Source organism: Erpetoichthys calabaricus, chromosome 9 (genome assembly GCF_900747795.2).
Source record: "Erpetoichthys calabaricus chromosome 9, fErpCal1.3, whole genome shotgun sequence".
NCBI lineage: Eukaryota > Metazoa > Chordata > Cladistia > Polypteriformes > Polypteridae > Erpetoichthys > Erpetoichthys calabaricus.
The window spans coordinates 135455077-135471022 of NC_041402.2; the positions used below are offsets into that span (position 1 = coordinate 135455077).

At 38.8% G+C, this 15946-nt stretch overlaps 1 protein-coding gene across 1 annotated transcript in view; it reads right to left on the bottom strand.

Moving 5' to 3' along the window:
* Positions 1–15946, bottom strand: part of ubac1 (UBA domain containing 1) — a 62070-nt gene that overhangs the window by 28260 nt on the left and 17864 nt on the right. The window contains exons 5-6 of the mRNA XM_028810198.2: positions 6842–6944; positions 6504–6612 (exon numbers count right to left, since the gene is read on the bottom strand). Coding sequence (XP_028666031.1) covers positions 6504–6612; positions 6842–6944 — 212 coding nt within the window. The remainder of the gene's footprint in view (positions 1–6503; positions 6613–6841; positions 6945–15946) is intronic.

Sequence of the window (15946 nt, forward strand, 5' to 3'; positions counted from 1 at the left end):
TCTGTTGTAATGGCTGTAACGTATTGATATCAGAGACGATCGATATCTTTAAAATAATATTTAGGTTTTACTGTGTTTACATACATAATTTCAACGAGTCTTACCTAATATCTAAGAGAATACAAAGGGTTTATGCTGTATAACTGTGCGTGAAATGTTTATAATAGTGTGGGAGAGTTTATAAGGGCTTAAAATATATAAAAATAACCATATAAACATATGGTTTCTACTTCACGGATTTTCTTATTTCGCGGGTGGCTCTGGAACGCAACCCCCGCGATGGAGGAGGGATTACTGTATATCCTAACTACAGGGTCACGGGGGTGTGCTGGAGCCAATCCCAGCCAACACAGGGTACAAGGCAGGAAACAAACCCCGGGAAGGGCGCCAGCCCACTGCAGGGCACGCGCACACACACACACACATCAAGCACACACTAGGGACAATTTAGAATCGCCAATGCACCTAACCTGCATGTCTTTGGACTATGGGAGGAAACCGGAGTGCCCGGAGGAAACCCACACAGACACGGGGAGAACATGCAAACTCCATGCAGGGAGGACCCGGGAAGCGAACCCAGGTCTCCTAACTGCGAGGCAGCAGCGCTACCACTGCACCACCGTGCCGCCCTTGTATTGCAGTTAAATTAATCAATATTTCTGACCTTATTTGGAAGAAATGCATGTCATTTTCTCCGAACCAAAGAAGAAAATGATCATCCAGACTGTTATCAGCTACAAGTCCAGAAGCCATCTGTGATGGTATGGGATTCTGCAGTGCACTGAGCAAGAGTAATCTGTACTTCTGTTATGGCACCATTAACACTAAAAAGTACATACAGATTTTACAGCAACATATGCTGCATTCAAAATGACATCTCTTTCATGGACAGCCATACACATTCAGCAAGACAATGTTAAACCACATTCTGTGTGAATTACAAAGGCAGGGCTGCATAGGAAGAGGGTACAGATGCTTGACTGGCCCACCAGCAGTCTTGACTGGTCCTCAACTGAGAATGTATGGTGCATTTTGCAACTGTGTGGCATAAAATGCAACAACAAAGACTCCAAGCTTTTGCACACCTTAAGATTTTTTTACAAGAAGAATTTTTTAGTATGCAGCCGCATAAACTGTAACAATGTAAAACATATTTAGGCCTCTGAGCTAATCTAAATAGCCTAATATATTTATGAAATTTAATTCAATCAAAGTATAATTGTAAAAGAGGGGTTTCAGGACCTCTGACAAATGCATTAATTTTCAGGGTTTGTGTTTCTTCGTGCCGGTCCCAAGCCCGGATAAATGGGAAGGGTTACGTTAGGAAGGGCATCCGGTGTAAAATTTTGCCAAATCAATATGCGGACAACAATTTTGGATGATCCGCTGTGGCAACCCCTAACGGGAGCAGCCGAAAGAAGAAGAAGATAACAGAAAGCTGAGTGCAGGAGTAATGGTCAGATGACTGGAAAGGAGAGACAGGTGAATTCTAGTATTTTGTATTTTATTCAAAGCAACAATCAATTTACAAAATAAACAAGTAAACAGGCTATAGGTAAACCAAGATGGCAGAATGCAAAGTCTTTCAGGAATAGAAAACCACTTCCGGGCAAGGGAGTGTCTTTACTAAACTTTCTTACAATAATTACCTCTAAACATTTAACCATGATTTATATTTACTGCATCCTCACTAATATATTCAAAAAATACAATATTACCATCCAACCAATGCTCGACATCAGTTTTTCCAGCTTTGGAGAACTTTTTTAGTGTGCCAGGAGCAAGAGCAAATGTGAAGAGTATAATCAGTAAGTCATTGATGGGAATTGGTGGTGAACAACTAAAGAAACTATTTGCAAAGTCTGAACTAAATGCAAGCCCAGTTGAGAGATGCTTGTTTTAAATTAAATCTGTCTTTAGCAATACATTTAATGTCTACAGTTGTAGCTGATTCTTTAATTTACTTTGCCAAATCTGTGTCTCCTATGTTAACCCAGTTTCAGGATTATTATTATTAAAATTACTGCTGATGGATTATTATCTATGGTTTTTACCCCCCCCCAATGTTTCATGATGGGTTGGTACTCATGCATATCACTTTGTATACATAATGATTATTACATTTTGTAAAATTTTGTTAATTTACAGAATCTCTTTAAGATGTCAGTCACAATGTCTACTAAAGTCTCTTAAGTTTGCACCATGTGTGTTTAAAAAAGGGCAGGCAAGCACTTTTTTGAGCTATGAAACTGCCAAAGATATTTAGAAACACGTGTAGGATGAATGATACCTCTGAGTTGTGTTTGTGCTCAGTTTCATATAACACATTCATATTATTTTAATGCCTATTATGTGTTTTAAAGGTTTACAGATAATCAAAATAGATATTTTATTTTTTTGTCTGATATGCAGGGGGTTTATCCCAAACCATTTCTTGCCTCAAGAACCAGGAAGTTACAGAGCAGGAAAAACATACAGTAGGTTCATTAATTTTTAGTTACAGTAGAACCTCTGGTCATGAACGTTTCTGAACACGTACAAATCGGGTTACGATCAAAACGTTTGCCAAAATTTTGCATTTGTTCACGACAACACGCTCTGGCTGCGAACAAAAACACTGCCGGCCAGTTTTCCCTACGCGCGTTTGTAAGCGCCAATGATTTCCCATTCTCTGGTTTCCATTTTCGTTTGTTTGCGTATACAGGGCCTAACAAAGCAGCTGATGTTGCAAAAGGAGTTACAATGTTAACCAAGCAGAGGCTTCAAGTGCTGGAAGAGGTGGAAAAACTGTTGCTAGTGAGGTTGAACGAGAAGCAACTTGCAGGAGATAGCGTAAGTGAGGCGATCATATGCGAGAAAGCCAGGAAGATTCATGGCGATTTGCTGAAAAAAAATCCTTCTTTGAGTGGCGAAAGTGAGGAATTTAAAACCAGTAGAGGATGGTTTGAAAAGTTTTGCAAGAGAAGTGGCATTTCATCTTTTTTCCCTGTGCTTAGAACTCATTAAAAAGTGTTTACAGCGAGCGTAAGGGTCTAGCACGAGCTCTTATGTTAGTTTTCTCTGTTGTTCAAGGTTTCCTCAGTGTTATTCAATGTTTTTACATTTAGGTTACTAATTACTATTACACTGTGCATTCTATGGTATAATTAACTATTTTTGCGCTTAAAAAAAATATCTATTTACATACAGTTCGTACAGTCTGGAACGGATTAATTGTATTTACATACAATCTTATGGGGACATGACGTTCGGGTCGCGACCAAATCAGGTTGTGTCCAGAGTTTTGGAATGAATTACGGTCGTGACCAGAAGTACCACTGTATATATTTTTATTGTAAAATTATTATTTAATAATTTTATTATAAAATTATTTATAGGAAATAGGTTTTATATATTTATTTTGCCAAAAAGTGCAGGCTAAACTAAAAATGAAACTGAATGTCAATTTAGTCTGTTTAGATAGATAGATAGATAGATTAGCCTATCCAGAAGAGAACCCAGCCACTGGCGATGCACAAATCACTGTTTCTTCATGCCAGTCCCAAGCACAGATAAATGGGGAGGGTTACATCACGAAGGGCATCCGGTGTAAACCTTTTCCAGATTAATATGCGGATAACAATACAGATTTCCATACCAGATCAGTCGAGGTCCAGGTTAACAACAACCACCATCAGGGTGCTGGCAAAAATTGGGCTACTGCTGCCCAAAGAAGAGGGGGAAGGCGTGCCCAGAGGCAGGAGGAGAGGAGGAAGGTAAAGACAGTGGAACTGAGGGTAGGAATTTTTAATATTTTCAGTATGACTGGTAAGGGGAGAGAGTTAGCTGATGTGATGTAGAGAAAGAAGGTTGATATAGTGTGTGTGCAAGAAACTAAATGGAAGGGAAGTAAGGCCAGGTGTATTGGAGGTGGGTTCAAATTATTCTATCATGGTGTGGATGGGAGGAGAAATGGGGTAGGGGTTATCCCAAAGAAACAGTATGTCAAAAGTGTTTTGGAGGTGAAAAAAGTGTCAGACAGAGTGATGATTATGAAGCTGGAAACTGAAGATGTGATGATGAATGTTGTTAGTGCCTATGCCCTGCAAGTTGGGTGTGTGATGGATGAAGTAATGGACAGTGTACCCAAGGGAGAAAGAGTGGTGATTGGAGCGGATTTCAATGGACATGTTGGTGAAGGGAAAAAAGGAGATGAGGAGGTGATGGGTAGGAACGGTGTCAAGGAGAGGAATGCAGGTGGTCAGATGGTAGTGGATTTTGTGAAAAAGATGGGCATCACTGTGGTGAATACGTATTTTAAGAACAGGGAGGAACATATGATGACGTACAACAGTGGAGGAAGATGCACACAGGTAGATTACATCCTATGCTGGAGGGTCAGTCTAAAGGACATTGTAGACTGCAAAATGCTGGCAGGGGAAAGTGTTGTTCGGCAGCATAGGATGGTGGTCTGTAGGATGACGTTGGAGATCAAGAAGAGGAGAAGTGTGAGGGCAGAGCCAATGATCAAATGGTGGAAGTTGAAAAAGGAACATTACAAGATTGAGGTTTGAGTTCAGGGAGGAGGTGAGACAGGCACTGGGTGGCAGTGATTTACTAGACAGCTGGGCAACTACAGCAGAAGCAGTAAGAGTGACAACTAGATGGGTGATTGACATGACATCAGGACAGAGGAAAAGGAAACCTGGTGGTGGAATGGGAAAGTACAGGAGAATATACAGAGGAAGAGGTTGGCAAAGAATAAGTGTGATAGTCAGAGAGATGCAGAAAGTAGACAGGAGTACAAGGAGATAAGGTGTAAAGTGAAGAAAGGGGTGGCGAAGGCTAAAGAAAAGGCATATGATGAGCTGTATGAGAGGGAGAAAAAGACCTGTACCGATTGGCTAGACAGAGGGACTGAGCTGGGAAAGATGTGCAGCAGGTTAGAGTGATAAAGGGTAAAGATGGAAACATACTCACAAGCGAGGAAAGAGTGTTGAGCAGATGGAAAAAGTATTTTGAGAGGCTGAAGTGAAGACAGACAGAAGGATGGATGATGTTGAGATAGTGAATCAGGAAGTGCAACAAATTAGCAAGGAGAAAGTAACTATGAAGAGGATGAAGAATTAAAAAGCTGTTTGTCCAGATGACATGCCTGTGGAAGTATGGAGGTGTTTAAGAGAGACGGCAGTAGAGGTTTTACCCAGATTGTTTAATGCATCTTAGAAAGTGAGAGGAAGGCTGAGGAATGGAGAAGAAGTGTGCTGGTACCAATTTTTAAGAATAAGGGGGATGTGCAGAACTGTAAAAAATACAGAGGGATAAAATTAATGAGCCACAGCATGAAATTATGGGAAAGAGTAGTGGAAGCTAGGTTAAGAAGGGGGGTTATGATTAGTGAGCAGCAGTATGGTTTTCATGCCAGGAAAAAGGACTACATATTGCTCTGAGTGTGTTGATGGAGAAGTATAGAGAAGGCCAGAAGGAGATGTATTGTGTCTTTGTGGACCTGGAGAAAGCATATGACAAGGTTCCTAGATGAGGAAGTCGGGAGTGGCAGAGAAGTATGTAAGAGTTGTACAGGAAATGTACGAGGGGAGTGTGACAGTGGTGAGGTCTGCGGTAGGAGTGACGGATGCATTCAACGTGGAGGTGTGAGTACATCAGGGATCGACAGATTGACAGACAAGATTAGATAGAAGTCAATGTGGACTATGATGTTTGCTGATGATATTGTGATCTGTAGTGAAAGTAGGGACCAGGTCGAGGAGACCTTGGAGAGGTAGAGACATGCTCTAGAGAGGAAAGGAATGAAGGTCAGTAGGAACAAGACAGAATACATGTGTGTAAATGAGAGGGAGGTCAGATGAGTAGTGAGGATGCAGGGAGTAGAGTTGGCAAAGGCAGATGAGTTTAAATGCCTGGGATCAACAGTACAGAATAATGGAGAGTGTGGAAGAGAGGTGAAGAAGAGAGTGCAGGCAGGGTTTAGTGGGTGGAGAGGAGTGTCAGGAGTATGTTTTGGATACGGTGGCACTGACCAAAAGGAGACAGTGCTGGAGGTGGTAGAGTTTAAGATGCTAAGATTTGCATTGGGTGTGACAAGGATGTACAGGATTAGAAATGAGTGCATTAGAGGGTCTGCTCAGGTTATATAATTGGGACACAAAGTCAGAGAGGTGACATTGCATTGGTTTGCACATGTGCAGAGGAGTGATGCTGGATACATTGGAAAAAGGATGCTAATGATGGAGCCACCAGGTAAGAGGAAAAGAGGAAGGCATAAGAGGAGGCATATGGATGTAGTCTGAGAAGACATGCAGGCGGTGGGTGTAACAGAGCAGGATGCCGACAAGAGGATATAGTAAAAGATTATCCACTGTGACAACCCCTAATGGGAGCAGCTGAAATAAGAAGAAGAAAGAAGAAGAAGAAGCTTGTCCAGAGGAGGTTAAACAGAATAACAAGGTAAAGGAGAAAAAGGATAGAGAGTAAGGCATAAAGAGATAATGGCATGCACATACCTATTTAAGCGAAGAGCTTTTACTGCTCTGCTTTCAGGGAAGCCCATCTCTGTTAACTGATGTAAGGCCACATCATCCACTCTGTCCTCATCATCATCATCTAGCATTGCTTAAAATATAAGAATACAAAATAAAAGTTTAATTCTTGCTGTGCTACAGTATTCTCAACAGTAGACCTGCAGACTGCTATGCACATATAAGCATTGTATATGATCATACTGATTATTTTTATTATAAGAAACTACACTAGTATAACTGTTAAAACACAGACAACTAAAGAAATACTTTACCATCTAATGGCAAATTAATTTTCAGAAAATTCCTATTTTTACTCTCACCATTGGCTTTTTTAAACAATTCAACAGCATCTGGATTCAGTGCCAGGAGCTTCTGTGCCACTTCAATAAGAGACACCAGGATTTTCCTGAGTTCTGTCTGAAACTAAAAAATGAAAAACATGTTTACATGTCTGAAATACAACCTTTTAAGTACATTCAAAATGGGGCTTTACTACAACAACAAATGATCTGTCAAATAAACAGTTCACTGATGTAATATGAACTAATACAAGATGTTGCATATATATTTATAATAACGTATTATCTTGGTAAAAATTTACAGCTAAAAAAAGAGTAAAATAAATTAGCAAGGAGAAATACATTTATTTTTAAAAATTACATATCACAGCTATTTCACTCTTTACACAAATGTTATTTTTGGGAAAAAGTCATTACTAATTTCTAAGAAAATACTCTATCTTCTTCTTCTTTCGGATGCACCCATTAGGGGGTCGCCATAGCGGATCATCTTCTTCCATATCTTTCTGTCCTCTGCATCTTGTTCTGTTACACCCATCACCTGCATGTCCTCTCTCACCACATTCATAAACCTTCTCTTAGGTCTTCCTCTTTTTCTCTTGCCTGGCAGCTCTATCCTTAGCATCCTTTCTCCCAATATACTCAGCATCTCTCCTCTGTACATGTCCAAACCAACGCAATCTCGCCTCTCTGACTTTGTCTCCCAACCGTCCAACTTGAGCTGACCCTCTAATGTACTCATTTCTAATCCTGTCCATCTTCGTCACACCCAGTGCAAATCTTAGCATCTTTAACTCTGCTACCTCCAGCTCTGTCTCCTGCTTTCTGGTCAGTGCCACCGTCTCTAACCCATATAACATAGCTGGTCTCACTACCGTCCTGTAGACCTTCCCTTTCACTCTTGCTGATATCCATCTGTCACAAATTACTCCTGACACTCTTCTCCACCCATTCCACCCTGCCTGCACTCTCTTTTTCACCTCTCTTCCACATTCCCCATTACTCTGTACTGTTGATCCCAAGTATTTAAACTCATCCACCTTTGCCTATTCCTTGCATCCTCACAATTCCACTGACCTCCCTCTCATTTACACACATGTATTCTGTCTTGTTCCAACTGACCTTCATTCCTCTCCTCTCTAGAGCATATCTCCACCTCTCCAGGGTCTCCTCAACCTGCTCCCAACTAACGCTACAGATCACAATGTCATCTGCAAACATCACAGTCCACGGAGACACCTGTCTAATCTCTATACTATTGCAAAAAGTAAACTTCAAGTACAATTTACCATGCTTGTGTAATTGGCATCTTAATTAATTTTTGTATTTTAACTTTTTCACACAAGCACCACATTCAAACTTGTAATACAATTCATTTAAGCCCAATTTAGTATGATGCATAGTTTTTTTTAATTTAATTACATAATTTATAATTGATGAGATCTTTGAGTAAAGTACCTGCTGCTACTACTACTACACCTGTATCCTTACATTTCTCCATATATCAAAGTATCAGTCTTTAGAGTTATCATTGGAATTCTACAAAACTGTTTACTGGTGTGAGATGATACTAAATATAAGATGGATGGATTGTTTCAATCGATATACAGGCAGACAAAGGGTTTGACTTTGTACAAGCTTTAGGTTCAGACAGAACTCAGCAAATTACTGATCAACATGACTATTCATTGCTTTTACTGTCATACTCATATACAGGACTACAAGATATGTTACAACAACAGGAAAAAAATTGTCTAATCAATTTAAATATCGAAAAGTTGCACGGATTTAAGGTTTTTCACTACAAAAGTAGTGGTCATTGTCAGGATCTGGTAGTATTTCATTCCAATTCCATGCAGTTTTTTACAATACATATTGATATGTCCTTAAATATTTGTTGATATTATGCGTTTTGACTGATTCCACCTGAAGATAACACTGCATAAACCTGGCAATCTACCAAGAGTAATATGTGTGCCAACATGCAGTATCAAAGTGATGACTTTACAAGAAAGCATAAACGTCATAAGGCCTTCATATGAATATGGTAGGCAAGGTGAAACTCCTAGCAATTTAGTATAACCGTTACTTAAAGAAAAATGTATATTTTGACCATGATAGATGTTGTATTTCCAAGACTTTTTCTGACCTTTTTATTGTTACTTTTCACTTGGTGATGATTACTTTAATATAGACCCTTGCCGTTTTAAACAAAAATAAGACCGCATAATATTATTTACAGACACAGGTATCTGACATGAACCAATAGTTGTGCTGGCTATTCTACCAGTTAATTTATATTACAGTAATCCCTCCTCCATCACGGGGGTTGCATTCCAGAGCCACCCGCGAAATAAGAAAATCCGCGAAGTAGAAACCATATGTTTATATGGTTATTTTTATATTGTCATGCTTGGGTCACAGATTTGCGCAGAAACACAGGAGGTTGTAGAGAGACAGGAACGTTATTCAAACACTGCAAACAAACATTTGTCTCTTTTTCAAAAGTTTAAACTGTGCTCCATGACAAGACAGAGATGACATTTCCGTCTCACAATTAAAAGAATGCAAACATATCTTCCTCTTCAAAGGAGTGCGCATCAGGAGCAGAGACTGTCAGAAAGATAGAGAGGAGAGGAAAGCAAACAAATCAATAGGGCTGTTTGGCTTTTAAGTATGCGAAGCACCGCAGCACAAAGCTGTTGAAGGCGGCAGCTCACACCCCCTCCGTCAGGAGCAGACAAAGAGAGAGAGAGAGAGAGAGAGACAGAGAAAAACAGGAGCAGAGAGAGAGAGAGAGAGAGAGAGAGAGAGAGAGAGAGAGACAGAGAAAAACAAACATCAAAAATCAATACGTGCCCTTCGAGCTTTTAAGTATGCGTAGCACCGTGCAGCATGTCGCTTCAGGAAGCAGCTGCACAGAAGGTAGCAACGTGAAGATAATCTTTTAGCATTTTTAGACTAGCGTCCCTATCGTCTAGGTGTGCGAATAGCCCCCCTGCTCAATCCCCCTACGTCAGGATCAGAGAAAGTCAGCGCAAGAGAGAGAGAGAAAAGTAAGTTGGGTAGCTTCTCAGCCATCTGCCAATAGCGTCCCTTGTATGAAATCAACTGGGCAAACCAACTGAGGAAGCATGTACCAGAAATTAAAAGACCCATTGTCCGCAGAAATCCACGAACCAGCAAAAAAATCCGCGATATATATTTAAATATGCTTACATATAAAATCCGCAATAGAGTGAAGCCACGAAAGGCGAAGCGCGATATAGCGAGGGATTACTGTACCTTATTTTTTAAATAAGGTGGTGAAATGATACTAAGCTTTGTTCAGATCCCTCATCTGATGGTCTAGAAGTGGTAATTGTAAGCTCCCACACTTCTCATTTTAACAGGAAAAGAAACACAAAACATACTGTCTGTTTTATTACGTGTTTCATTTATCGAGACAAGTCCATTTTACTCCGAAATTATCAAGATAAATACATTACATCCCTGGCAACTGCTACGTGACACACACAGATGTAGGTATGCCACCACAAAGAATAACAGAGATGAGCATAAAAAATTATGTATCCTAAAATAAAATGTGTGTGAAGATCTAACTCCATTTGTATTAAAAAAAAAGTACTGAGATAAATATCTGTAAGGGCTATACATTAAAATACTGGAGGATTCAAACAAGAATTGAACACTCTCATAAATGAATTACTCAATTACTGAGTATCATATTAACATGCACCATTATTTTGATGCTTGAGGAAATGAAGCAACGCATAATTGCAACTATGTCACCAACAGATGGTGACATGGTAAAAAGAGTATGGGGTAAATCAGACTATAAGATATAACTGCAGTATGATACTAGGGGAGCATAGTAAGCATTTGTAAGCCTAACAATAAACTTTGAGAGTTCCTATACAAATTAGTTTAGTCTACATGTTCATATGATGCTCAATTACTAACGCATAATTGAAAAGTGTTAAATTCTTTTTAAATCACTTTGCATGAATTGACAACATAAAACCAGGTAATATATTAAAGGAAAATTCTAGCATTTCATGGAGATTCCTCTTCTCATTTCAACTTTTTGTATTAACGTGTGAAATTAAGAACAACAGAATATTATGTGGTTTATGGATTATGTATGTGTTTGTTTCTAATTACATTCTTTGTCATTTCACTGCTGGCCTAAAAAAAATTGAACCTTTGATTAAGATATACCGTATTTAAAATATTTCATGAAAATATCACAGTAACAATCTAAGCTAAAACAATGAAAAAATAAGTACCTTTTAGTCTAATTATTGTAAAATAAACACCTTCTAAAATGGGTTAGATATACTGTATATGTTAATATTAGTTTCAAAATGACTGGATCCTGTGTGTTTGGTATTTTTTGCAACTACCTCTAGTATTGATAATGGCACAATATCTTTTAACATTATTTTTAACAATGCTGGAAAGCAAATGTGGTGGAATCTACATAGAAATGTAGAAAGGTTCCAGATGTAAGACGTTTTGGTCTGTACTTATGGACTATTCTTTTCATTTCAGAACACATTCTAAATACATAACTCCCCAACTTACCTACTTAATCTAATTCAAGGTCATGGTAGTCTGTAGTCTATACCAGTAGCATTGAGCACAAGGCAGGGAAAAACCCCAGATTCAGTGTTAATCTATCACAAGGTCTGCTCTTACACATACCAACATACAAAGAGGGTGAATTTTGCATTACCAATTAGCTTTATACAGACAGAACATGGGGCAGAAAAAAAACATGGGAAAATGTATAAACTAGATAAATAACACAAATAGGCATATGATTTGCACCCAGTAAATGTTACACTACAGAGTCACCCACCTCATATTTGCAATTTGAAAATTCTGAGACTGAAATGACTAATGCAAAATATTGAATATCTTTTCACTCAATAACTTTTTTTGAAGTTTTTGTTACAGTCACTGTCACACTGGAAGATTCACCTGATACCAAGTTGCACCTTTTAAACAAAGAAAACCAGATGTATGACCACAGTAACCAGATACCTAATGGACTTCATGATGCTTAAGCTAGGGCCACAGGGCCAACAGTAATACTCCACTGCTATATTTCACATTGTGTATGAAGTTAATTTCTTTCCAGGAATCACTGACCTGACATCATATGAATGGATGATGTAAATGATGAAACAATTCAATTCTTGTCTCATCTGACCACAGCAACTAATACTTGTCAAAATCCTAATCGAATTTGGAAAACCTGGGCTGTTTCACTTTGTTTTGTGTCGGCAATGACTTTTTTCTGGTAACCTTTCTAAATAACCTGTTGGTACTAATGTGCCACTTAGTTGTTAAATCAGAGACTTGGTGATCCCAAGATAAAACCAGACACTATTTTTTATTGAATTCATTACCTGAGTTGTGAAGATAAACCACCATGTCTCTTTTGGTTTTTCAGTTGTTTGTCTCTCCATGGTGATGAATGACAAAAGGTTTTCTCAAGTGTGTTACCTCTTTTTTATACCCTGGCGAAACAGGAAGCCCAAGAAAACATTTCTTAGGACTGAAATGTAATTAAATAACAATAATTTCACTGCAGATTAAATTCTGTCCTTTTTCCTTAAAAAGGGCTCCAATAATTCAGTAAACTGTAATTCAGAAAATAAAAAGTGCTAGTAACTTAAAAATCACATTGTTATGCCTTCTAATTTTTGATAAGGTATAGAATATATCTCATCACACATGTTTTTATCCAGAAAAATAAGTTAAAAAACTGTATAGGAAATGGTAGTGTCTGCAGTGTCTTGTACCTGCAGTTCACATGTATTACTGAAGGTGCTTTGGCTTTCCCCCCACTGTCCTAACACACACTGGCAGTTATCAATTGTCCCTATGTGGGCATTTGTGTGACTATACCTAAACCATGCAGGGATGGTTCCTGCCTTGTGCAACGGACTACCTTAGTATGCGTATGTTCGGCAAAACATCTGTACAGGAATATGGGTGGGTATTAGTTTTAAATTTGTAATTATTCTTCACTGCTTGCATTGTTTTTTTCTTTTTGTTCAGGCCTCTGGGAACTAGGCCAAAAGTTTCAAGTATATGCCTCTAGAAGGAAAAAATTGTAAAATAGCTCATATTATTAATCATTTCAAATGACCATGATTAGATGTCACATCTATTAAAGCACAATTAAACAATGATATGAAATTGCTCTTTAATGACAATTGTTGTCTTGAGTGCGAGCAAGATGAAATTCTCATAATCAACAGTACATAAAGAGCCATCCATCCAATGCTACTAAAAATCAGCGAAACACAAAAGTTTGACTCTAGATAATTAATGTGTAATAAGATATGTATTTCAGAGCATGATTCTGCTGCCTCATGATGCCTGAGCGGCATTTTTGGTTGAAGTGCTTTCTCTATGGAGTGTGATTCAGATTGTTTTCCTGTCAAATATGGCGAGGCAGGTATGCATTTTCCGATGGACCAATGTCACTTCCAGAGCTGGCTCTTTCATTCTGTCCACTGCTGAGAGGATAGGCACTAGCCCCTAACAAATGAGTACTGGATAAGGTGTTCACAAATGGATGGAAGAATCAAATATTCTGACAAAATTAGGTTTAGGTTTAGGTTTCTTTATTTAGTCATGTTTACACAAGAAAACATGAAATTTGCCTTCTCAGTTGCATCTAATAACAGGTAACAGACAGAATGAAATAAAACAGACTAATAGAAATAAGAAAGGTTAAGGTAAGGCAGTTAGATAAAACATATTTACACCAAAAAAAAAAGGTTACAGGATATATATCAAAACCTTAAACACTATCTCCAATATTTCTTATTGAAAAGTCGTATGGCACTAGGAAGAAAGGAGTTTCTGGAGCAATTTGTGTGGGTTTTCAAAGCAACTATCCTTCCTGATTTACTGAAGTTTAGTTCTACATGTAATGGATGTCTGTCATCAGTTGAGATGATTTCCAGTTTCTTTAGCATTTCCCTCTGACACACACTAGTCAAATCATCTACATCAGCCCCAATAACTTTAGCTGCATACTTCGTAATCTGCTGGAGCTTTTTTGAGTTTTGGTTTGTCAGACTATTTAACCAGGCAATGAAACTGAAAGTGATCACAGACTGGATCATACTGCGATAGAAGGACAACATGAGGTCCTTGTCTACTTTAAATAGTTTGAGTTTATGGAGGAGAAATAAGCGCTGGTTGCATTTAGAAAATAATTTTTTTGTATTTGTATTCCAGTTAAGATTGTTATCTAGGTAAGTTCCTAAGTATTTATATTCATTCACTATTTCTACCTCCTCTCCCAGAACTACAATAGGTGAACATACAGATTTCTGTCTCTTAAAATCAAATATCATTTCTTTGGTCTTTTTTACATTCAGAGTAAGAGAGTTTTTATTGCACCAGTTTACCATACAGTCCACTTGATTTAGATCAGGCATGTCAAACGCGCGGCCCCCAGGCCGCATGCGGCCCGCAACAGAAATCTATGCGGCCCGCATGACAGATCCTAGTTAGCACTAAACTTGTACAAAATGATCACTATCATTTATGATTGAATCATTCTGCATCTTCGGTGTTACTTATTGAGTTTTCTTACTTCTGCCTTCTGACAAAAGCGCGTTTTCCCATGGCATTACAGTACCAGAAACGTCATCTGCTGGTATAGCAACGAGCCTTGTCCAAAGTTAATGAGCCAAGACATTGCAACTGAAGTACTAGGCTGCAACAGCCTGGCAGCAGGGGCGGCCTTAGGCATGTGCAAACTGTGCACCTGCACAGGGCCGCCACACCAATATATATTGAATATAAAACAGAAACAGAAAATAATGACACAGCTGACGGTAATGTGGCCGAAAAACATTGTGTTTCTTGTTAATTAGTACACTGTATTTACTAATATCGCTTGAGTCAGAGCAGTAAGCTATATGTAGTATTATAATGTTCTGCCGTAATGAGAATATCATGGGCCGCCACTTGGTTTTCAAGTTATAGACATGCGCATATAGAAGTGTGTCATGAACACGAGGCGGCTATGCAGTGTCTGCAACGGACGGGAGAAGGTACACCGATTCTTTCTATGCCCAGGGCTACCACGAGCCTAGCGCCGCTACTGGCTGGGCTGCTGAGACTGGCCACTGGGCAGAACTGATCATCACAAGCAGTAACAGCTCGCATATTTTCACGTTTTTTTGCTCTAGTTTTATGAAATTTTGTGCTAGTATGGTAACGAACAGTTAGTGCAGACTACAGCTGAAGATCTGAAGTGGATGCGAGAAGTTGGTGAGTTGTTTATTAACACATTTTTGTGATTATGAGTTTGTAAAATTAGTGTAGGTCAGGGGGCTTTTTGCATATCGGCTTATTTTACAATATAAACTATGAAGTAAACTTAGTAAAGTAAAATTAGATTTTTGGAGGATTTGTTTTCCAACTTGAATTACTGAGCAATGAATTCAGTGAGCGTTTTCGTGATTTCAGTTCACACGAACAGGACTTTCCGCTGTTTACGTCCCCATACTCTTACAACGTTGAGAATGCGCCCGAGAATATCCAAATGAAATTGACTGAACTGTAGTCAGATTCTATTCTGAAGGCAAAATACAACGAAGTTGGTGTGCCAGGCTTGTATGCTTACCTGCATTCCTCGTATGTGTAGATCCTTAAGTTGGCATCGAGAGTATTGCCTATGTGCGGAAGCACTTACCTTTATGAGCAATTGTTTTCGTTAATGAAAGCTACCAAAACCCCACATCGCTCAAGACTTACCGTCGAGCACCTTTCATCCCTCATAAAAGTTGCAGCTGCACAAGATTTCAAGCCTGATATTGACGAACTGGTTACTAACAAGAGATGCCAAGTGTCGGGACAAAAGAAATAGATCTCACACTGTAAGACATCTATATAAGCAATGAATATAATATACCGGTAGTAATATAAGGACCTAGCTAAGAGACTAAGACTCTTAATTGTACGCTGTTGTACGGAGATTGTATGGAAATAAATTGCTTTTCTTTAAACTTAATGAATATAATATACCGGTAGTAATATAAGGACCTAGCTAAGAGACTAAGACTCTTAATTGTACGCTGTTGTACG